The following is a 23,252-nucleotide window of genomic DNA, read 5'->3' as shown; positions in this document are numbered from 1 at the left end:
TCCACATCACTGCCACAGCGTTTTCTCCCTTGTGCTTTCACCCTCCCCTCCCTTCTACATTCAAACTCAGCCAGAGCTGGGCATGGTGGTGCACGCCTGTAATCTCTGCACTCTGGGAGGCTGAGGCAGCAGGATCATTGAGTTCAGAGACCAGCCTGGGCCACAAAGTGAGCTTAAGGCCAGCCTGAACTGCACAGGGAGGCCCTGTCTCAAAAAGACAAAAAACAAAAAACACCAAAAAACCAGCTGGGGATGTAGTTTTAGGTTTGATCCACAGAAGCACAAAACAACAACAAAAAAAGCCAGACTTCAAGGCCCTGCCCTCACACCATCTGCTCCTGGAAAGGTTCTGCAGGCCCATTTGCATATAATTATAATACTCCTCACAGAATGCCAGAATGCCAGCGTGTGTAAGTTAGTGCAGCGCCAGCCTTAGGCCGCCCCCAGGGCCGGCTGACGACAGGGCCCACAGGATTCCCTTAGCCCTTGCTGGGATAGGCTGATAAACCTCTGGAGGTGGACCTGAGACTCAGGGAAGCTCAGGGACCCACTCTGGGTCACACAGGTTGAAGAGCAAAACCAGTATGTCAGGGGAAGAAAAGAAGTCACAGGGATTCTGCATCCAGAGGAGGACATCTGGGGTCTCCAGTATGGAATGTTCTCTCCCTGGCACCTCTTCCTCCCCCACAGGCCGGAAGCCCACCTCGCAGAAACCCCCAGACAAACCCACCGGCCTGGCCTTGTCCTCCTGCTGTCAGTGGTGATTCGTGAATGGCTTCTTTGACCCAGCTCCCTGGCATCTGGCCTGGCCCAGGTGAGAAAGGCAATGTCCCCTTGCCTTTTGGTTTTAGACACCAAAATGGCCCCTGCAGGCCACCATGGGCCCAGGAAAGACTGAGAGCTGAGGCCAGCAAAGAGACTTGGGCAAGGTGGTGGAGTCAGGCAGGATTTCTCCCAGAGCTACCTCCAACACCTCCATGCCTGACAAATATTTAACCAGGGCTCAGTGACAACTGGTGAGGGGTTAGTGAGCTTGGAGTCAGGAGGGCCCGAGGTGGGGAGTCCCAGGGAAATGCCCCCTAAAAGGGCAGGCGAACACCCGCCCACTCAGGCTGCACTTTCCTCCTCAGGCCTCAGTGAGCAGAAGTCAATTCCCATCTTGACACAAACAGAGAAACAAAGACGCTCTCATCCCGCCTGGCCCTCCCACCTTGCCCAACTGGCAGCAGCCCCATGCCCACAGCCCGCAGTTGGCAGCTTGTTCTGGGTTCCCAGAACACCGGCATTTGCACTTTGGGAGGGTGGAAGAGGGCATCACGGGCACCGAGAATGCCCCACCCTGAGCAGGACGAGCTCCCCACGCCCACCCTGGGCCTCCTGGCTGGCACTGTGCTCACACCCGGGGGCCTCAGTGAGTGTCCAGATGGTCTCTCCAGGCTGCAGTCCCGCACCAGTCCCTGCTCTGGCCAAGGGCACACTCAAGGAGCCCTGAAGAATCCAAGGCAGCCAGAGCACCCCTAGCTGCAAGATGCCCCAGAAGGCCCAGCCACCAACCAGTGCTCCTCCTGCCCAGCCCCATGGGGCAGCCACGGCACACATCTGGATCAGCGCTTCAGCAGCCTCACCTCTCTGAGCCCCAGGGATAGACACTGCCGCTGCCATCAGGATGGGACGCACTTGCTGGTCACAGAGGGGGTGGCTAAGTTACAAGAGTAAGTTGTTTGGTATGGCTTTATTTTTTATTTTTTTTTGAGACAGGGTCTCAGTATGTGGTTCAAGCTGCACTCAAATTTGCACTAGAGGGGCTGGAGAGATGGCTCAGTGGTCTAAAGCACCTACTTAGAACAAGCTAAGCAAAGCACAGGGACCGTGGTTCAATCCCCAGCACCACATGTCAGCCCCCTGGTGGGCTGAGCTGGCCACACACAGACACAAAATAAATAAATAAATAAATAAACAAACAAACAAACAAATAAACTTGCACTATGTAGCATCTACCTCAATAGTGATTTTGGACATACTACCATCCACGCCTTTCCCTTAACTCTGCGTGTGTATGTGTGCTTGTGCGGGAGGCTGGGACCCAGGGCCTCCTGCGCGCTAGGCAAGCGCTCTGGCACTGAGCTACAGTGCCAGATCCCCATGAGGTTTCCCTCACCACCGTCCTTCACCTCCGTCCCTTTCCTGTCATCCTTACCACCTCCTCTGGGCTCCCAGTCTCCTACCTGGGCCCTGGCCACTATCCAACTTGCCCAGCCACACGGCAGCACCCCACGCCACCAAGTCCAGCAACTCCCCAACCCCCTAGAGCCAAGTCTAGAGTGCTGAGGCTGGACCGACGCCTGGTACTGCACTGAACACACACCCTGGCAGGTGCCCACCCCAGGGCTGGCAGGTGCCCATTCCAGGCCTTGCAGCTGTCCAGGGCCCATATGAAAAGCCGCTGCCAAATGCATGTCCAGCTGCAGTGAGACCTAGAAGTGGCCGCTGCTCAGGACCTCCTGGCCGAGCCTGACCCAGGGCGTGGCTATGATCAGCCCGAGAGCGAGCATCACCAACCCTCCACCAATAAGGTTCATGCCACCAAAAGGCAGGAGCAAAGGGCAGGACCCAGCCTGCCACCCGCACATTCCATCGGCCAGCTTGGGGCAGACCAAAGTGGCACCAGCGACTGAGCTGAGGTCATGGAAGGCACCAACAGGCAAGGCAGAAAAGGTCTGTGTGGTCCTCATTCATTCACTCCCCACAGAAATGCAAAGACTAAAGAACACATGCCAGTCACCCCGGGGCTCAGGAGGCTGAGGCAGGAGGATTGCCACCAGCCTGGGCTACTTAGTGAGATCCTGTCTCAAACAAACAGAACACACAAGAAAACTTTGTTCCCTATTTACCTTCTTTCCCTCCCATGCCAAGGGCATTCCACACAACAGTGTCACCCCAGGTTCTGGAATTAGACAAAGATTCAAATGCTACCTTCCTGGCTGAATTCTCCCCAAACTTCAGTTTCCTCTGCTGTAAAATGGAAAAACAAAAGTTCTCGCCTTGCCAAGTTGTCAGAACAATCCCATGACGCCAGTAAATCCACTACCTGAGCACATGGAGCTGGTATTGTCAGAGACAATGACCAACAAGGAGCTGACAGGTTTCCATCTGCCCCGGGCTGGTGGCCAGGGTGGGCAGGGGGACCTGGCAGAAGCCCTACTGGCAGCTTTCTAGGATGCTGAATGCCAGAGATGGCGACCAGTGAAGGGCAACCAAAAAGCAACAACCTGGGCCCAAGCCCTGCAGGGGTGAGAATCAGCAAGGGGAAGTGGACCAAGAAACCACAATGCAGACCCAAAAGCAAACAAACCACAGCCAACCAACCTCGCAACCAGGCTGTAGCTTCTTCGGCAGAGAGCCAGAGACCACAGCGCCAGCCCCAGGCCCTGCTTCGGCTGGGTTCCGCCCAGGGGAAGCGACCAGGCTCCCAAGCCCACAGGTGTAGCTTCATTAGAATAAGGCCGTGCAACGTGTTAATTATTGAAACTGCCCTACCAATTTGATTTGAAACTGTCTCATTGCTATTTGTTTATCAATAAAATTATGGAAAAAAATTTAAAAAAAAAAATAAGGCCAAAGGTCAGGGACCATGCCTGTCTTGGGCCTCTGGTGGCTCTGTCTCCCCCACTCCTTCCTAGTCTCACTGCATCAACCAAAACATCCAAATGAATGTCGGCTGGGAGCAATAGTGTGCCGCCCCCCCCCCCAGCAAGCGCCTGCTCAGACAGCTGCAGGGACCCCAGCGTGCAGTGCTGGCCCCGCCCCTGAGATGCGCTGAGACAGTGATTGAGACTGGGCGTGGTGGTGCACGCCAAGAGGCTGAAAATAGGGGGATCACTATGCATCCGATCTGTGTAGTGAGACCCTGTAGACCCTGTACTAAATACATAAAAAAAAAAGTGTGCATCTCTAATCCCAGTCTTGCACCCTGTTCAATGTCAGCCTACACAAATTGCAAATCCCCATTTTAAACAGGAAAGGTAAAGGGAGAAGAGAAAAATAAAGGAAAAGAAAGAAAAAGATGAGACTTCTAGCTCTAGGACATTAATATTAAGTCCTACACGTCCCACCTGATGGCAGCAGCAGGATGTGGTAAACATCAGCATGCCTGCAACCTCAGCAGTCTGGGAGGCTGAGGCGGGAGGACTGAAGGTTCAAGCCCAGTTTAGGCAACGCAGTGACTTAGTAAGACTCTGTCTTGAGGGGCAGGCGAGATAGCTCAGCAGACTAAAGCGCCTGCTTAGGCAAACCACAGTTCAATCCCCAGGACCACATGCTGTGGCAGCCCCGCCACCTCCAAGGTGGGCTGAGCCGGCCAGAGTCTGCACGCCTATAATCCCAGTGCTGGGGAGGCCGAAAGCAGGAAGACCACCATGAGTCTGAGCTGAGTAGTGAGATCCTGCAACAACCAAATACATTAAAAATAATAATAAATAAATAAAAGCAACTGTCTCAAAACAAAAAAGGGGGGACTCCGTCTGAACCTCAGTTCGAAGGTCCTGGTTTTGATCCCCGATCCCCAGTGCCACCAAAAAAAAAAAAAAAAGTCTCTGACTTGCACAGTATACAGTGTGGCTCTAAAGAGCTGAGCCCCAGAGAGAGGATGAGAAGGGAAGGAGACGCTCATACCTAGCCCCAAACCAGAGAACTGAATCATTTCTGGGAAAACTTGTCACATTCCAGCTGACCTGCACTCTGTTCTCAGGTGACCCCACAAGGCAGGCAGGGCCTTCTAGGGTGGCTTCCTAGGTGTCTCAAGGTCCACCCGAGGACAGGTAGCCCCATGGAGAGGTTAGCAGTAACAACCCAAACTTCAGGACCTGACAGACCCAGCTCAGCCTCGACCTGATTTTCATCTTCCCGAACCTCAGGTCCCTTAGCCATAAAATGGGCATAAAAATAGTGGCAGCTTCCAAGAGCTGTAGTGAGAACTAAAGATATGAGGAATGCTTAGCTCCTGCCGGATGGACGGTAAAGAGTCCAAGACGAGCCAGGCGGGGTTCAAGGCCAGCGTGGACAACACTGCGAAACGGCCCTTGAGTTTATTCTTTTTGTTAAGCCCAAGTCAAGTTTTTTTCAAACCTGCCTCAGGACCCCAGACTCCTGTCATACGAATGTGTGTGCACTCATGCACATATGCACAGGGTCCCATGAGCAAACAGGGTGGGGTGGGGTGGAGAGGAAGGGGACAAGACAGGAAGGGGACAAGAAAGGGAGATGAGCCATATGAAAATTCACTCTCACTTGCAGCTGGGCCAGGAGGAAGCCTGATCTCAGGCTGTGGTGCCAGGGACCCTTAGCAAGGAGATGTTTACACAGATAGAAGACGCAACGTCTGTTCAGATGGCAGGACGCCTTTGTCCACCCTCTCAGCCAGGCCCTGCCCTGCTTTGGGCTCACCAGCCGCAGGCCTCCTGCAGGGCAGAGGGAACCAAAAGGAGAGATGGGAGACATCCACTTGGGGACCCTGCCAGCCTTCTGTCCTCCGGTCCAGGCACCTGTCTGATGCCCAGTGGCGCTTCACTGGAGACGCTGAGCTGCCGCAGGAGTACAGGGACAGGCTCACACTCTCCCCATCACCCGACAGTGCAAAATGCAGGGCTAGGAACACCTGCCAGCTTCTGGATGGGCACGCAGGCCCCGGCCCCTCTGGGCTGTTGCCTCGTCTGTCCAGTACAGGGACTTGTCACAAGGTGCTGGCCCCTTAAGGCCCCAACATCCTCCAACAGTAACAGCATCCTTTCCCAACATGCAGCCCAGATCAAAGCCTCTCCAAGTTCCACGTGTCAGGCCCAGGTAGGGAAAGGCACTGCCACCGGCCCTCCGTTCAGGCCAGAACCCAGTTAGTCCTTTGCACAATTGACTTTAATCTCTGTTTTCAGTCCACTGCCCCCACAAGGACAGAACCAACTTTCAAGTCTCCTTCACGACCTGTTGCCAACATGTAACACCTAACATTTGACTCTGGCTGTGAGATCACACCAGAGCCACAGCTCAGCCTCCCAGGAACCCTAAGACACAAGAGGACAACGGAAATTTATCAGAAAGAGGAACCCTGCTTTGGGGAGAGACCCATCCCAGCCCCTGGAGCAGTGTTAGAAAGGACTCTTTGGTCCCACAGCAGTCCAGCCACCAGCGTACTGGTGCACAAGGCCGGGTTTAGAGGCGGCCAGCTGAGCCCAAAGCCACACACAAGCAGCAGAAAAGGTGACCACCCTTGTCATGCCAGCTGAAGTGGTCATCGAAGCTCAGATCCTCAGTTTCTTCTTCCTGCTCGAGCTGGATTCCTGTCAAATGATACGGCACCTGCAGGGAGCCTGGGAAACTAGAGGAGGGCAGATCCTGTCACCTCCTCTGTCCCCTCCTTGCCCCCAGGGTAGGTGATGAGAAGGCCCAGGTCTATGGCCACTCCCCTAGGTTGGCACACCGCTCAGCTCTTGAGTTCCCTTGAGAAGGGACACTCGGAATCCCTGCCCCTCAAAGGGACATGGTGACACACGTCCGTCATCCCAGCACTCAGGAGGCTGAGGCAGGAGGATCACTGAGAGTTTGAGGGCAGCCTGAACTATACAGTGACCCTGTTTCAAAAAAGAGAAAGCAGGGCCTGGAGAGATGGCTCAGTGGTCTAAAGCACCTACTTGAAACAAGCTTGGCAAAGCACAGGGACCGCGGTTCGATCCCCAGCACCACATGCCAGCCAGCCCCGCCCCCTGGTGGGCTGAGCTGGCCACACACACACACAATAAATAAAAATGTAATAAATAAAAATAAAAAATATTAAATAAAAAAAAAAGAGAGAAAGCAGGGCTGGGGAGATGGCTCAGTGGAATAAGTGCTTCCCTGGCAAGTGCAAGGGCCTGAGTTCAATCCCCGGTTCCACAAAAAAAAAGAAAGAGAGAGAAAGCAAGGGAGGTACTGTAGCCACGCCCTATAATCTGGGGGGCCACCAGGCAATTTGCACACATGGCTGTGGAGACCCCATAAGACATGGACGGTCCTCAGCTCCAGGCACAGAGGGCTCTCAGGGGCGCCAGGGCCAGGACCCAGGGCCCCATCAACAGCTGTCACACAGGCACTTGGCTAGGAACAAGGGGCGAGGGACCCAGGGGAGCAGGCCTGTTCAGCCTCGCCCCCAAGGGCACACACCAAGGGCCCCAGCCTGTGAGTCACCCGAGGATCACCCACGGGGCGGAAGGAAGCTGTGCGCCACACGCACCCCGTGTGCAGTCTCGCCCGGTGCCCAGGCCACTCCTCCCACGGCAGCAGAAGGGGAGTCACAGCCCCCTGCGTCCACACCCCCCGAGCCTCCCCATGAGGTCCTTCATCCTGCCACTTCTTGGGGCCCCTGCTGTGAGGACACAGGAACCCGCAATGGCACCAATTTGTTTTTAGGGTACTAAAAAAAATTCCTAGGAAGCTGGGCACGGTGGTGCATGCCTGTGATTCCAGCACTCTGGAAGAGGGCGGTAGGAGGGTCACACACTTGAACCCAGGCTGGGAAACTTAGAGACCCTGTCTCGAAATTTTAGAATAAGTAAATAAAAAGCGGGGCATATAACTCCATTCAAAGGCCCTGGATACAGTCCACCAGGACTGCCAAAGAAGAAGAAAAAATTACACGGATAACATGCGTAGCGGTTATCTATACTGGAGCGTGAACACGCTCTGCACACATCACGTGACAGCCTCTGTGGCCCCGTGCGCACGACAATCACCACCATCCCCATTTTACAGCCCGTGACACTAAGGCGTAAGCAGCTAGTCACCAGCCTGGGGCTGGATGGACCTAACTCTCACCTGTGCTGCCCACCTCTGAGGAACCCACAGGCCCAAGGCCCTCAGGGGCTCCTGCCGATGCAAGTTACGATCCCAAGGCTGTGCCAGGTGTGGCGGCACATGCCCATAATCCTAGCGCTCAGGAGGCTGAGGCAGGAGGATCGCCATGAGTTTGAGGCCAGCGTGAACTGTACAGGGAGGCCCATCTCACAAAACAAACATTAACAGGAAAAAAAAAAAAATCACTGTGGAAGACACACAGTGAGGCAGCCCAGGGATTCCACCCAGGGTGGGGCTGAGGTAAGAGAGCTCCTGGCACCAGAAGTTGGTCTAAGTCCCCCAAAGCCACTGAGGGTCTAGAACTTCACCCGGAAGACTCAGGAGGGCCGGAAAGGACACATGAACTAGCGAGGTCACTTCACCCCCAAAGGCTCTCACCACACTCCTCCATTGTAGCACAAGGGAAACTGAGGCCCAGAGAGGTAGCAGAAGCCAGCATAGACTACAGAGCTCTGAATCTAGATGGCTTCCCCTCCAGAGCTGGACTCGAAGAGGCCATCCTGAGGGCTGCAGGAAGAGGAGGGACAGCGGGGCATGGGACCTAATGGCACAGGAAGTCTGCTGGCCTGCCCGGGACAGAGGGGTCCAGGCAAGACCAACAGGACACAGGCAGACTGGGCATGCAGCCTGCTGCTAGGAGGTTTGGCCTCCAGGGCCAGGCCGATCTCAGGACACTGAACAAGGAGCCATTCTGCTAAGGAGAGGCCCACCTGCGGGCAGAAAAAAACAAAGTCTGTAGTCCTGCGAAGGGAACAGCTTCTGGGAGGCTGAGGCAGGAGAACCACTTCATGTTGGAGGCTAACTTGGGCTACACAGTGAAACTGAATTACACAGTAAGATCTTGGCTTAAAAAAAAAAAAAAAAAAAGGAAATAAGGAACAGGCAGGCTTCAGAGATGCCCGGTGACCCCCGCTGGTCAGGGTGAGAGAAAGAAAGGTCCGGTGGGACTCCCCATCCCTAAGCCTCGCTATCTGCCTGGAGGGATGAGCTCATTGTCACTTTAGAGATGGGGTAACTGAGGCACTGCCAAAGTGACAGTGTGAGCAGCCACTGCCCTGCCAGGCCCCTCTGCTGCCTCCCCTTTTCCTGGCAGCTTTAAATATGAGAGTGGGGGCAGGAAGGGAGGGGCTTGGGTTATTTTTAGTTGTACACAGCCCCTCACTGAGCCCCAGGCCCCGGCTATCCCTGACACAGGCTTGCTCAGCTCCCGAGGGCCTGTTTGTTTACTTAGCCTTCAAAATTATAACCTCTGCGGCTCCACCCAGCCCACTCGCTCCTTTCCTGACCGCATCTTTGTTGTCCAGGCCTGTCCAGGGGACGGACAAGGCAGGAGAGGAAAAGACTTTGCGCTGAGGTCAGGGGACCTGTGTCCCCACCCACTTCTGTAGCTCTGAGACCCTGGGCGTGTCTGTTCCTTCTCTTTATTTAGGAATGAAGGGGAAGAGGGAATGGGGTAGATGATTTTCAAGGGTCTTTCCTGGCCTGGACGTAGAAGGGCCTGAGCCAAACCCTAGTGTTCAGGAGGCTGAGGCAGGAGGACCGCCACAACGTCAAGGTCAGCCTGGGCTACATAGTGACACCCTGTCTTACAAAACCAACCTCCTCCCCGCAAAAAGACAAGTCTGGGCCAGAAAAGAAAACAGTCACTGCCCATCGGCAGCTCCAATCTCAAGGCAGCAGGGACTGTCTCTCCACTAAGGGAGTCACTGCTCGCGCAGACTAGTAGGGCTGGTCCTCTCAAAACTTAGACTTTGTTCTGTGTACTCCCCTTCACCTTCCAGAGAAAAACTACTCACAAAAAACAAAACATAAAAAATCCCAGGCTTAAGGGCACATGGATGTAACCCCAGCTACTCAGAGGCTGAGGCAGGAGGATGACAAGTTCAAGCCAGACTGGGCAACTTGGCCGGGCTGTGTCTCAAAATAAAAAAGTAAAAAGGGCTAGGGATATAGCTCTGTAGAGGAGCACTTGCCTGCAGGCATGTGGTTCTGGGTTCAATCCCCAGTACTGCCAAAAAATTTAAAATTTAAAAGAACAAGAAAGGGGCCGGGGAGATGGCTCAGTGGAATAAGTGCTTCCCTGGCAAGCACAAGGGCCTGAGTTCAATCCCTGGTTCTGAAAGGAAAAAAAAAAACAGTAAAATTCTAAAAGACCAAGAAGAAGTGAAATTTTATTTTTCCATTTCCCCTAACTGTCTGCATTGGTCTTAAAATCCCTGTGGGCAGAGGCAAGGATGCACAGCCCCCAGCTGTGGATCCGAGGAGGGGAGCCACTCACTCAAGGCCACGCAGCCATCCCTGGCAGACACCTGGGCCACTGGGGAGGCCAGCTACCGCCGCTCGAGAGCGGGACTGACTGAGTTCGCAGCCAATGTACGCCCCGTCTCTGTAACAAACCGCAGTGACAGCAGCTGCAAGGAACCCTCTTGGAAGAGAGGAGGCCATGGAACCCAGACTGTCACTGCTCTGTCCCCAGGTGCCCAGGCGCACCCTCCACCAGCAATTCCACCTCAAGCAATATCAGTGACACCTGCACCTTCCACAGAGCTCAAGGTCCACAGGCTTCCAAGAGGCGGCAGCACAAAGAGCACTAGAGGTGGTCCACAGCCCAGAATGGTGGCGCACACCATAATTTCAGCACTTGGGAGGCTGAGACAGGAGGATCGCCACCAGGCTGAGCTATGTTCTGTAGCAAGTTCAAGGCCAGCCCAATGTGACTCTGTCCCAAAAAACAAAAAAGGGAGCTCATACTTTGTAAACCATTCCTCTCTGGCCCTTCTGGATGCCCAAGAGGTCCCATAATGGCCCAGCCCATGCCTCGCACTTTTGATGGTCACCGTGCCAATGTCCTATAGTGGATTCTACGGGGCAGTAAGAGCTGTGACTCCAGGGCCACCACTTCCTCAAAGTCAAAGTGTTCGGGTTTTGTCACTGCCACCATGCCTCGCCACACCCAGGCAGGTCTGGCTGCTGTTCTGCCCTCTGCACAGAGGATGAGGAACCAGAAGCTCGGGAAAGGGAGAGCAACAGCCAATGACTGGGCAATCAAAACAGGATCTCAAAACCGGACCGCCCGATTCCAGCCCTCGTGCTGCTCCACGGTGGAAGGGAAGAAGGCTCTCATCACACTCAGGGCTGCGCAGGAAGACAGGGAGCCTCCCTTTGTGAGGGAGGTAGGAATGGAGGCTGCAGGACCCCCACGGTCAGCCTCCTTAAAACCTGAAGGATCTGAGAGCCAGCTCTCAGAAGTCTGAAGCAGGAGGATCATTGAACTATGCAGCAGGCCTGACTCAAAAAAAAAAACAAAACACAAAACAGGGTCTATCAACCCTGAAGAACTTTCAACCCTGCAGGGCCTAGAGTGACAGACATCAGATCTGTCCCATGTCCCTCAGCCTGGAGCAATATCCCTGCCCCCTACATACATGTCCCCCACATACATGTCCCTGATAGGCCCCGCCCACAGCCATGCAGCCCAGGTCCCACCTCCTCCCATCCCCCTCAAGCACAGCGGGACCACCCCTGCCACTGACCCCTCCTACCTGCAAATGCAAAAGACAACGATGGGACCTGTCCCTGCCTCTCTGAAGCTAGCACCTGTGGCTCCCTACATCACCCCATCCTTCCACCCTGTGGGTCACCACCCTCGCCCACTTAACACCTTCCCGTCTGGCAAGCACCATGCAGCTAAGGGCCCAGCTGGAGCTGGTGGTGTGCATCGCCCCTCCCGCCACCACCACCCAGAGCTTCGGAAGGGTTTTGTTGGTGACTTTGTTTTTCAGCGTTGGGATGCAACCCAGGCTGTATGAGAGCTAAGCAAGCACTCTACCACTGAGCTACAGGACTCCATAACTACAGGTAGAACAAGTAAGAATCAGTTAAGCTAAGTGGTGTGTACCTACAAGCCCAGCTACTCTGGAAGCCGGGGCAGAAGGTTCACAAGCACAGAACAGCCTGGGAAATTTAGCTAGACCTTGTTTCAAACTAAATCTAGGGAGCTGGTGAGATGGCTCAGTGGTCTAAAGCACCTACTTAGAACAAGTTTAGCAAAACACATGGATCGCGGTTCAATCCCCCAGCACCACATGCCAGCCAGCCCCGCCCCCTGGTGGGCTGAGCTGGCCACACACACACACAAATAAACAAATAAATAAATAATAATCAAACTAAATCTAGGGGGCTGGGGAGATAGCTCAGTGGTTTAAGTGCCTGCCTGACAAGCACAAGGTTCTGAGTTCAGTACAAAATAATAATAATAATAATAATAATAATAATAATAATAAAATCTAAAGGGCTAAGGATGCAACTCAGCCCTAAGGCATTTGCCTATCATGTGCAAAGCCCTAGGTTTCCAAAAAACAAAACACAACCACAAACCTTGTGACCCCTGGGAAGGGGTTTACAAAGGTGGAGAATTCCCCAGAGCACATTCTGGTCTTAAGGTCACAGACAGCAGAACACTCACAGGGAGGAACAAATGTTGGTGAGAACCACACAGCCCGTGTGTACACAACTGGGCTCAAGGCTCACAGGTGCAATTTTGGACAAGCGCCGGATGAAGGCGATCCCTCAGGTGTCCAGGACCACAGCTGGGCTCCTCCAACCGGCCGTGTCCACTTTCCAGAGCAGGTGTCAGGGTGCTGGGCACGCAGGACCCGTAAGCGACAAGTAGCAGTCACAGGAGCCCTCGCCTCTGTGTATGTCACCGCCCTCCTGCCTCTGCTGCGTGTCCAGAGGCTCATGTACGACCCTGGTGCCTCAGAAAGAGGAAACTGCATCCTCTTCACCCTGAGGTTCACAGAGGGACCAGTCTGCCCCAACGCACAAGTCCATGGAGTGGCAAAGCCAGGGCTCCACTAAGCACTCGGCTACTGAGTCCCACCCCAGACCCTCTGGACTCCCTGCTCCTCACTCCCCACCCACTGCATCTCCAGGCCGGTTCCTTTCCCCCGCACGGGCCAGAGGCCGCACATTTCCAGAAGGGACTCATTGCGGAGAGCACATTGGGCACCCTGCTACGAGACTCAGGCTCGGCTTGAACTCATGATGTTGCTCATGCTGGCCCAGAGATGCTCCTGCCTCAACCTCCCAAAGGCTGGGGTTACAGGCATGTGCCACCACGCCCAGCTCCTGTTCTTCTAGTTTTAATCCATCTGATCAAAGATTGCGGCCTCCTGTAGTGAGTCAGGCCCTGACGCTGCACCAGGAGTGAGAGCACAGCTCTGTTTCCACCTTGAGGGCTTTAAACCCCAGCTCTGCCTCACCCGGCTGCAGAAAACCCTTCTTCCTGGGCAGGGGAGTGGGTGGGGGCGGGGCAAGGGAAGGAAAAGGCAGCTCAGGAATTTGTGTGACCACAGGATGATGCCTGGAGAGGAGACCCGGCTGCTGTGAGTCATGGGCTCCGTGCGTGCGGAGGAGGCGAAGGAGGAGGGCTGGCTGCCTCCGTGCAGCCTCCGGGAGCCTCTGACACACGGGGCTCTGTGCTCTCTCCCACTCGGGTCCTCGCTCCCCGCCTCATCTGTGTCTCCCAGGGCCCTCCCCACATCAACCCCCAGCCCATTCGGGCACACAGTACAGTGGGGGTTCAGCCCAGCCTGGGTCTGAGGTGAGAATTCTGTGAGAGAAAGGCAAAAGGTGGCCTTGCACACAGCAAGTCTTTAGTTAAAGGATACCTCATTCTCAGACCTCCCCGTGGCTGCCCCCCCCCACCATCAGCCACCATCCTCAGACAGGAAGTATACCAGTCCCCACGTGCTGCAGGCCACAAACCCAGAGACCACGGTGCCAAAGGGAAGCTCTGGGCTGCCTGCAAACTGCCCAGGTGGGAAGGAGGGTAAGGAGAAACACACTGACCGAGCCAGGAAACACAGTGACTCCGTTTACCCTAAACACCAACATGGAAGAAACAAGCCAATGTCCAGCACGCATGAAAAGGCTAAGAAAACACTGGACAGGACAAGCTGTAATCTCAGCGCTCTTGGGAGGCTGAGGCTGGAGGATCTAAGGTTCAAGTCTAGGCTAATTTAGCAACTTAGCAAGTCCTGTGTTGTTAAAATATAAAGGCTGGACATCAATCCCCAGTACACCAAAAAAAATAAATAAAAGTTGCAACCTTTAGGGAGATTTTTCTTTCTTTTCTTTTTTTTTAATGACGTGGGAGAGATGTTTATTGCCAATCATTTAATAGAAGAACGAAACCCCAAACTTGTGTCACAGTCCCAGAAACCTACAATAAACACAGAGGGCAGCAGGACAGAGAGGCTGAGGCGGTCAGGCAAGGTGTGGGGGTGACTCCACTCTTCTTGTCTTTCAGCTTCACTGCTGGGCCACAGAGAGGTGGCGTGGCCCAGTTTGGGCTTAGAAAGGCCTCTCTGGGCGGGCTAGGCGTGTGGCAAGGCTCCGAGCGGGAGGGGGAGGCCCCCGGGAGTACAGCAGACAAGAGGAGGCTGGGTGCTGGGGACTGGAGGGTCCAAGCCAACAAAGGCTCCTTATGTAAGCCCCGTGCAAGACAGCAGAATCCCCAGACATTCTGCGTTGGGGCTGACCCAGACCTCTGCCCAGGCAGCAGCCCAGGCCCCACTTCCGGCCAGCCTGGTCTCAGCAAGGCCCAGGACCTCAGCCCGGAAGCCAGGCCCCAGGGGAGGGGGTGGTGGAAGAGTGACAATTTCATCCCTTCCCACCAGGCACCTGCGGCCGCTTCCCAAAAGCACACTTTTAAATCAGCCTGGGAAAAGCACTATCTCCTTTGCTCAATAAATAAATGAGGGGCTGGGGAGATGGCTCAGTGGAATAAGCACTTCCCTGGCAAGCGCAAGGGCCTGAGTTCAATCCCTGGTTCCACCAAAATAAATAAATGAGATTCATATTTCCTCATATCTGATTGCCAAAAGGGATCATAATATTCACTCTGTGCTTCATCGTGGCAGGCAGGTGTCAAGTGTGTGCTGCCTTTTGTGTCACTGTATCAAATGGCCAGGTGTGGCCCAAGCCTGTGATCCCAGCACTCAGGAGGGGCGGGTCCAAGGATCACTGAGAATTACAGGTCAGTCTGGGCTATGCAGTGAGTTCAAGGCCAGCCTGAGTTACACAGCTAGACCTATCTCAAAAAACTAAAAGATAAAAATAAATCAAAATGGGCCAGCTATGGTGGCGTACACCTGTAATCCCAGCACTTGGGAGGCCGAGGCAGGAGGATTCTTGCAAGTTTGAGACCAGCCTGCTACAAAGTGAGCTCAAGGGGGCCAGGGAGATAGCTCAATGGCACAAGCGCCTGCCTTGCAAGCACAAAGTCCTGAGTTCAATCAGCCCCGGTACCGTAAAAAAAAAGTGATCTCAAAGCCAACCTGAACTGCATAGCAAGAGACCCTATCTCAGAAAGACAAATAATAATAACAATAATAAATCAAAACATTACCCAGGGGCTCTATCTGGGGGTCTCTCTGATACTGGCACATGTGATACACACAAGGAGGTTCAAGCACCATGCTAGAAACCAGCAAAGCACTTGAAAGAGCAGGGCCAGACTGCACACACTTGCAATCCCAGCTATGCGGGAGGCTGAGACAGGAGGATCTCAAATTCAAGCTCAGCCTTGGAAAGTCGGGGAGAGCCTGTCTCAAAATAAGAAACAAAAATAAAAAATAAGAAGGGCTGGGGGTATTGCTCCATGGTACAGCACTCCTGGGTTCAACTCCCCAGCACCACAACAAGGAAAAAAGAGTAACACTAGAAACAACCCAGGAGCCCACAGAGATCTGAGTAAACAGATCACCCCAAGCACAGAACAGAACCACCACGGAAAGACCAAGGTGGACTTGTATGTTCAGGACCTGGGGACGTGGAGAGATGCCTGTAGTCTCCCCAGCAAAAACATCCAACCACAGAAGCACAGCAAGGAATCTTTTTGTAAGCCAAGCTCCATATGAGTAAGGACTCCAGTGGGGTTTGTTTGGAAACAGGGACAAGCCTCCAAGAGGAATGAAGGGAGGGAGGGTGGAGGGCTTCTCACTTGTTAACGCCCCCTCCTGACCAGTCAGCACCTGTGTCCCTCTTGCACTTAGAGGAAGGATCTCAGGGTACAAAGGCCCCGGGAGACACATGAGTGACCACTGACAGTTACAGCATTTATTTTAGGGGTGATAAAAATGTTCTAAAATTGAACGTTGCACAACTCTGTCAATACGCTAAAAGCCACCGAATTGTACTCTTCGAGTAGGTGGATTGCACAGTAGAAGTATTATAGCTCGATACAGCTGTTATAAAAACAAAACAAAACAAAAAAAACCAGTCAGGCATGGTGGTACATGCCTGTAATCCCAGCACCTGAGAGGCTGAGGCAGGAGGATCAAAGCGAGCTGGAGGGCAGCGTGGGCTACATAGTGAGTTCAAGGCCAGCCCAGAATACATAGAGATCCTGTGTCAAAGAATGAGAGAGAGGGGCCGGGGAGATGGCTCAGTGGAATAAGCGCTTCCCTGGCAAGTTCAAGGGCCTGAGTTCAATCCCCGGTTCCGCCAAAAAAAAAAAAAAAAAATGAGAGACAGACAGACAGAGAGACCATTCCTGAGCTCAGGACCCCCCCCCGGGGCCTGGATGCCCCTCTCCTCTTCCTGTCCCCTTAGTCACCTGTCCTAATCTCAGGTCCTTCTAGCCATCACACGTACCTACATCACTGTCCTCTGCATCCCTCCAGGCAACCACATACATCCATGGCACTTACCTGCCAAGACAGATGGAACCTGGAAATCGGGCTCCAGAACCCCAAGTCCATCGTTACATCCATGGGAGAGGCTGCCCTGACACCAGGGACCAGACAAACCCCAGAGAAATCACAGCGTGATGGCTCCCTTTAAATGCCAGACTCAGCAGTTCGTCTTGCTCACAGGGAGCTCTGCTGCAGATGTGACAGGCTGCGCCACAAGAGCAGCACTTCCCTGGCTGCAGCTGGGCCGAGCTGCTGAGTGCACACTATCTAATTAAATCATCCTGGCCGTGAGTGCCCAGAGGGCACCCACCATTACTATTCCCATTTTACAGATAACAAAACTAAAGCTGACACTGGGTGTCATCGTACACATTCGTAATCCCAGCACTTGGGAGGGGGAAGCAAGGGGATCCTCATAAATTTGATAGATGCCTAGGCTACCTAGTGAATTTGAACTACATAGTGAGATCTTGTTTATTTTATTTTTTGCAGAGCCGGGGATTGAACTCTGGCCTTTGCACTTGCCAGGCAAGTGCTTATTCAATTGAGCTATTTCTCCAGCCCCGAGATCTTGTTTAAAAGAAGGGGGGTGGCTGGCGAGATAGCTAAATGGACTAAGCGCTTACGTAGGCAAGAACAGGGACCAGGGTTCGATCCCCAGCAGCACATACTGCACCAGCTTTGCCCCTTGGCAAGCTGAGCCAAAAATCAAGACTGGGCATGGTGGTACATGCGGTGGGGAGGCTGAAAATAGGAGGATCACTATAAGTCCAAGCTGTGTAATGAGATCCTGTACCAAATACTTTAAAAAAAAAAAAAAAAAAAACGGTGCTATCTTGGGAAAATTTGAAGTTAGGCCTTCCAGTAACAGCTAGGGAAACTGAGACCTAGGGAGAGGTAGTGTTCTGCCAACGTTCTCAAGGCAGAGATGTGGTCCCCAAGTCAGACCCCTTTTCTGTTTGTTTTTGACATACGAGTTTAGTATGTAGCCCAGGCTTGCCTGAGATCCTCCTGCCTCAGCCTCCCAAGTGCTGGAATTACAGGCAGACACCACCATACCTGGCTAGACTAGGGCTCTTAACTCCCTTTTGCGATAGCCTCCTGCACCCAGCTACCTGGGCCACTGGTGTAGAAACAAGCCCTTGCTTGCCAGAGGCTTTAAAATTTCAAGATGAAAGCTGCTGGGGCAGCGAAACAGCACTGTGGGCAGAAGTGCGCCTGACTTTCGCCAGGACTTGCAGCCTGGCATTCACCTGCTCACCTGCTCGGGGTAGGTGACAAACTGCAGGCCAAACCACAGCACCCCAACATGGTAGGGAGCTCAGAGCACAGTGAGTATCGAGGTTCCCAAAGCTGTCATTGCTACAGGCGCTGTTCCAGGTGTGAAGCCTGGAATTTTAATTGTGTGCAACGGAGGAGCTTACTGATCCCTGGGCAGGGTGAGCAGGACAAGGTGGCAAAGGTACACCCTCACTCCCCTCGCCAGAATTCTAAGGCAGTTTACTTCCTCTGGACGGGGTGGGGAGGCCTCAAACTCCTATTCCTCCAACTTCCGGGACCTGCAGATTGGAGCCACTCAGGTGAGCCTGCTCCAGAATCCGTGGCATCTGAAGAGGGTTATTTTACTTTTTTTTTTTTTTTTTGCGGAACCAGGGATTGAACTCAGGCCTTTGCACTTGCCAGGGAAGCCCTTATTCCACTGAGCCATCTCCCGGCCCCTTGAAGAGGGTTATTAATAGCACCAAGTTTCAGGAAGAGAAATCAGTGGGCTTCGAGTGGGCACAGCCCTCATCTCCCCAGCCTGGTATCCACAAAACAAACCCAGCTCTCTCAGGCAGAGGACACTTGAACTTCTGTGGCTCAGTCCCCACCCCCTGGACATGGCAGGGGGAGGAAGGGGTGGCACCTCTCAGCCCAAGAGGTGGGGAGGTGGGAGAGTGGAGCTGGGTGTGGGGAGAGGAAAAATCCCACCCAGGCCTACCCAAGGGCCAGACAGGGGGCCCTGAATGGAGGGACTGTTAACAGAGCTCCGGGAGGTTGCCACCAACAGGGAGGGGACAGGAAGACTCCGCCCCAGCCTTTCCTCCTCCCAAAGTCCAGGCCTGATCCCACAAGGAGGCCTAAGACTTAACCCCCGCTGGTCAGAGGAGGGCAACTCTGATTCATTTCTATGTCACCTACACCTGTGACACTGGTTCCCGACCACAATCACCGGGTAGCCCCCGCTCCTGGCACCCCTTTGTATCCAACCCCGGGCCCTGGGGACAAGGAGCTGAGGGACACCTAATCCTTGCTCTCAAGGGGTCCCTGGTATCAAGAGAGCATGGTGGACACTGCTAAAAAAAAAACAAAAAAAAAACTCTACAGGACATCAAAACAAGTGTAGGCGGACAGGATCCTCTGGGCCCACTGGACTGGGACATAAATGCAGCCAAGTGGAACCATGAGCTGCCAGGGAACCCACCTGACTGCCACCCCTTCACTGGTGCCTCTTCTCTGCCAGGCCCTGTGCCAAGCAAGCTGCAGGAACTGGCTCACCTAGGTCTCTTGGTAACTCATCAGTAAGAAAACCACTGACCCCATTTCAAAGATGAAAAAACCAAGGCGCCAGACACTGAGACTTGTGTCCAAGATCCCATGCCTGGCAAACAAACACTGAGATTGCACCCAAGCTGATTACTGCTCCCTTCTCCATTCCCCAAGTCTGCCGGAGCTGTGTCTCAGACAGCACAAGGGTTTCACCCCATCTCTCATTTTCTGTAGGAACTTAGGGCCCACTGTAGTCCTAGGCTTCCCTGGAGCCTTAGGCGCAGCTGCCCTTCTGAGAAGTGGTCACGGTGTGGTGACAGGCTGTGAGCTGGCCCGGATGAAGAAAGGGACACGGGGTGCTGGGAAGGCTAGGAGCTGGCCTTGAGAGGGTCCCTACCAGCCTTGACTGGCTTTCTGGCTGTGGCAGCCAAGAGGAGCACGGGACAGAGTCTGAGCGGAACCCCACCCTCTTCAGTACACTCCATCTATCCCTAGCTTCACTCCCCAGGTCAGTCCCAGCCCCTACAAGGCCCTTACTCTGGAAGATTCAGCCACGTGTACTGGATCTGGGGCCTGGGCGAGGGGCGGATCGGACAGCTATGCAGGAAGGTCAGGGCTGTGTGGGGCAGATCACGGGGTGAGGGACGGGAGGCTTGGAAAGCTGCTAGGCGGGACAGGGGTGGGAGGGGATCAGCAACAACCCTTAGGGCATCGATCTAGCATAAAGGGTCCGCGATCAGACTGAGATTCCTCTACGGAAGGAGGGGGTCCAAGTCCACGCAAAATGGAGGAGGGGCTCAGAATGAGGCGACAAGGTGCGCCCAGACCCAGAGGGAACAAGCTCAGACACAGGACACGGTTCCCACGAGCTACAGCCGCACCCGGGGCTGACTTGGGAGACCCCAGCCCCCGAGCCGGCGACCCAAGTGGGGGCGTGGCCCGGGGCGCCCAGTGAACCCCCCGGCGCACGCGCTACCGGCGCCGTACTCACCTGCGATGTGCTGGCGCCGGGCGTCGTCCAGGTGCGTGGACACCACGTCCCCCATGGCGAGGAGCAGCCGCACTCAGCCCGACCCGGCCGCCGCCAGCCAATGCCCGCGCTGCTCAGACAGACGCCACCGGCGCCATGCAGCCTGGCCCGTCCAGATCCCGCCGCTCCTCCCCGGCTTCGGCCTCCGCGCGGGGTCCAGCACCGTCCCTCTCGCCCGCAGCCTCAGTCTCCCGCGCCCGCCCGCGCCGCGGCCCAGCGCCCAGCCGCGCCCCGCCCCGCCTGCCCAGGCCACGCCCTCCATGGCCACGCCCCCTCCTCGGCGGGCGAGTGGGCGGGGCTCGAGGGCGGGAGACGCCGGGACCTCGCCTAGATCAAGACAAAGAGAAGGTCCCCGCAAGGGAGACCGCGGAGTGACGCGTATAGAGAGCGCCAGACCCAAACCCAGGTGGACTGAGATGCTTAGTGGGGATCCATGAAACATCGGGGTTCCCGGGGGTTCTACCCTGGGCGTCTCCCCTCCGTTCCCCTCCTCCTACCGAGGAGGACGCGGGGACCTGGAAGGGGACGCCCAGGCCGACGTGCAGGAAGTCGGCGTCCACGCCACGCTGCTCCCGCCCGCTCCCTGCCCTGCCCCCCCAGACCCGCCCGCAGCCGCCTTCGGGAACTTCCCTGGCCTTGATCTGACCTGCCCAGGAGGTGTGCCGACCAGACTTGCACAATAGCTGGGAGCCAGGGCTGCTGGCCAGGGACTGGGGGCCGATCCGGCCTAGAGGCACCAAGGCCCCAGTGCCAGGCGGGCATTCCTCAGGTCCAATATGGGGCCTGTCACTCAGGAGGCAGCTGATGGGGCAGAGCAAGCCAGAAATGGACAAAGTAACCACACTTTACGATTTGTGCGGACTTTGGGTGCACGAACTGGGGCTGGGCATGGGTCACTGGTACCAGATGAATGCCTTTTGGTTTCAGATTAACAGCAGGGATCCTCAAATCTAGGTGTGGGGTGACAGAGGCCTTCCTTGACTGCTAATGCCCCATCCATCCTGTGTCCTGGCAAGGGTCACCCGGTTGCTGCTTGCCTACTCCTGGTGATGGAGCACTCACACTTACATAGAGAGCATTCCATCCCCTTATGGCACATCACTTGCTGTAATTAGTACAGGCAGCAGCAGAGGACGGTGACAACATCCCAGAGCTTCAGTCCCATCCGCACCACAGGAGGCAGGTGTGGAGTGGATTAAGGACAACCAGGCAGCAACGCAGGCACTCATTCCCTCCCAGTCGTTCCGTGATTCAGAAAAAGCCCAAGCTTACTGGACATGGTGGCCCACACTTGCAGGCCCACCACTTTGGGGGCCAGGGCGGGAGGATCACTGTGAGTTCGAGGCCAGCCTGAACTGTGTAGTGAAGAGACTCTGTCTCCCAAAAAAGTCCAAGCTGCCCAGCCCTCTGTGACCCTGGACAAGGGACATTGCCACTGTGAGACTGTGTCTTCATCTGTCAAATGACAGTTGCCATATTTTATTGAGAAGGTTAAAAGACAAAGTGCCTAGCACTGTGCCTGTCCTTTCTCAGTAAGCAGAGCTGTCACCCATTATTCTTCATAGTCCCTGCCCTCAAGACCTTAGAGAAGCTTGAGGAAAGAACGGAACATCCTATTTTCAGGACCTTCACACAGAGTAATACTGGAGCTGAAAGTTGACAAACAAGAATGGTGACAGCAGATTCTGGGGAGCAGCATTCCAGGGAGTGGGGACTGCACAGGTGAGGCCCAGCCCCCCACAGCTGGATGCATTCCCGGGGCAGAGTTGTCAGTGGAGAGGGACTCAGGGATTACTCGCTTCCTGATAGACAGGCAGCCCAGAGAAGGAAAGTGATTTCCTAAAGGCACACAGCGAGCCCAAGGCAAAGCCAGGCCACAGGCTAGTCTCTCCTGTTGTCTGACCAGCCAGAAGCAAGCAGTGCTGAGAGCCTCATTTCATTCTTCCTACATCTCAACTACAGGGGTTAGGAAATCTGGAGAGGGAACAGTGTAGCCCGCTGGCATCCTAACATCCCAAGGTGTCTCCCCAGCCCTGCAGGAGGCCTGGGTCACTTGAGAGAGGAAGGCCATCGTAGCCTTTCCTTAGCCTTTGTGGTGCTCCCAGACCCACTGTCAGCTGTAGGGTGCAGCTATGCATGTGTGTACCTCAGTGTTTCAAACCCAATTCAGTACACAGGAAAAAGTTATCTGGGGTAGTGTGGAGGGAGATTGACTATGAAAAGATGTGGGGGTGCTCCTAGGAAGGTGGAAGTGGGAGTCTAAACTTACTGAACTGCACACTCCATAGGGGTAGGTTTTTTGGGGGTTGCTCTAAGTTACATCTGTAGCCCCCTTTTTGGGGGGAGGGCAGAACCGGGTACTGAACTCAGGTCCTTGCGCTTGCCAGGGAAGCACTTATTCCACTGAGCCATCTCCCCAGCTCCCTCTAGCCCCTTTTTATTTCTCATTTTGAGACAGAGTCTCACTAAACCACTAAGTTGCCCAAGCCGGGCTCGCACTTGGCATCCTCCTGCCTCAGTTTCCTAGAAGGCCACAATTACAGGCCACTGACTGACTATGCTTGACTTGTTTGGTAGTTTTGTTTATTTTAAGTTTGTTTATTTTAAGTAAAACAGCAGGGCTGCGGTTCTAGAGAGGAAAAGCTGCCCACCTGTGAAGCCTGTGCCACCCGCCTGCCAGGTGTCACGCCAGGGCAGGAATGACCATGGCCTTTTAACAGTCAAATAAACCATGAGGGATTTTTCAGAAATCCTATTCCAAGTTGGCTGGGCGTAGTAACTCAGAGCTGTAATTCCACCACTGGGGAGGCTGAGGCAGGAAGGTGAGGTTAGTGTACATAGTAGGATCCTGCCTTGACAAATAAAAGGGGAAAAAAAGGCAGGCACAGAAAAGGTTCCAGAGGGAACAAAGATAACCCTGGGGGCCAGCCACTAATAGGTAGGACAGATGGGACGGGGCAGAGACAAGCACCTACAATAGAGTTTTCTGGTGTTTTCTGGGCAGATTGGAAAGTTCTTTAAATGTTCCCAGCTCTGGGGTGGCCAGGGAGATGGCTCAGTGGAATAAGCACTTCCCTGGCAAGTGCAAGGGCCTGAGTTCAATCCCTGGTTCC

General features: G+C 54.5%; 1 protein-coding gene and 1 pseudogene across 1 annotated transcript in view; one reads left to right on the top strand and one right to left on the bottom strand.

Moving 5' to 3' along the window:
* The window catches only part of Fam129b (family with sequence similarity 129 member B), a 55,166-nt gene extending 34,806 nt beyond the window's left edge, over positions 1-20,360 (bottom strand). The window contains exon 1 of the mRNA XM_023701652.1: positions 20,101-20,360. Within this exon, the coding sequence (XP_023557420.1) occupies positions 20,101-20,155 (55 nt within the window). The 5' untranslated portion in view covers positions 20,156-20,360. The remainder of the gene's footprint in view (positions 1-20,100) is intronic.
* The window catches only part of LOC101587502, a 21,715-nt pseudogene continuing 18,616 nt past the window's right edge, over positions 20,154-23,252 (top strand).

Source organism: Octodon degus, unplaced genomic scaffold (genome assembly GCF_000260255.1).
Source record: "Octodon degus isolate 3935 unplaced genomic scaffold, OctDeg1.0 scaffold00138, whole genome shotgun sequence".
In the NCBI taxonomy this organism is placed as follows: Eukaryota; Metazoa; Chordata; class Mammalia; order Rodentia; family Octodontidae; genus Octodon; species Octodon degus.
This window is presented reverse-complemented; position numbering and strand designations above follow the sequence as displayed.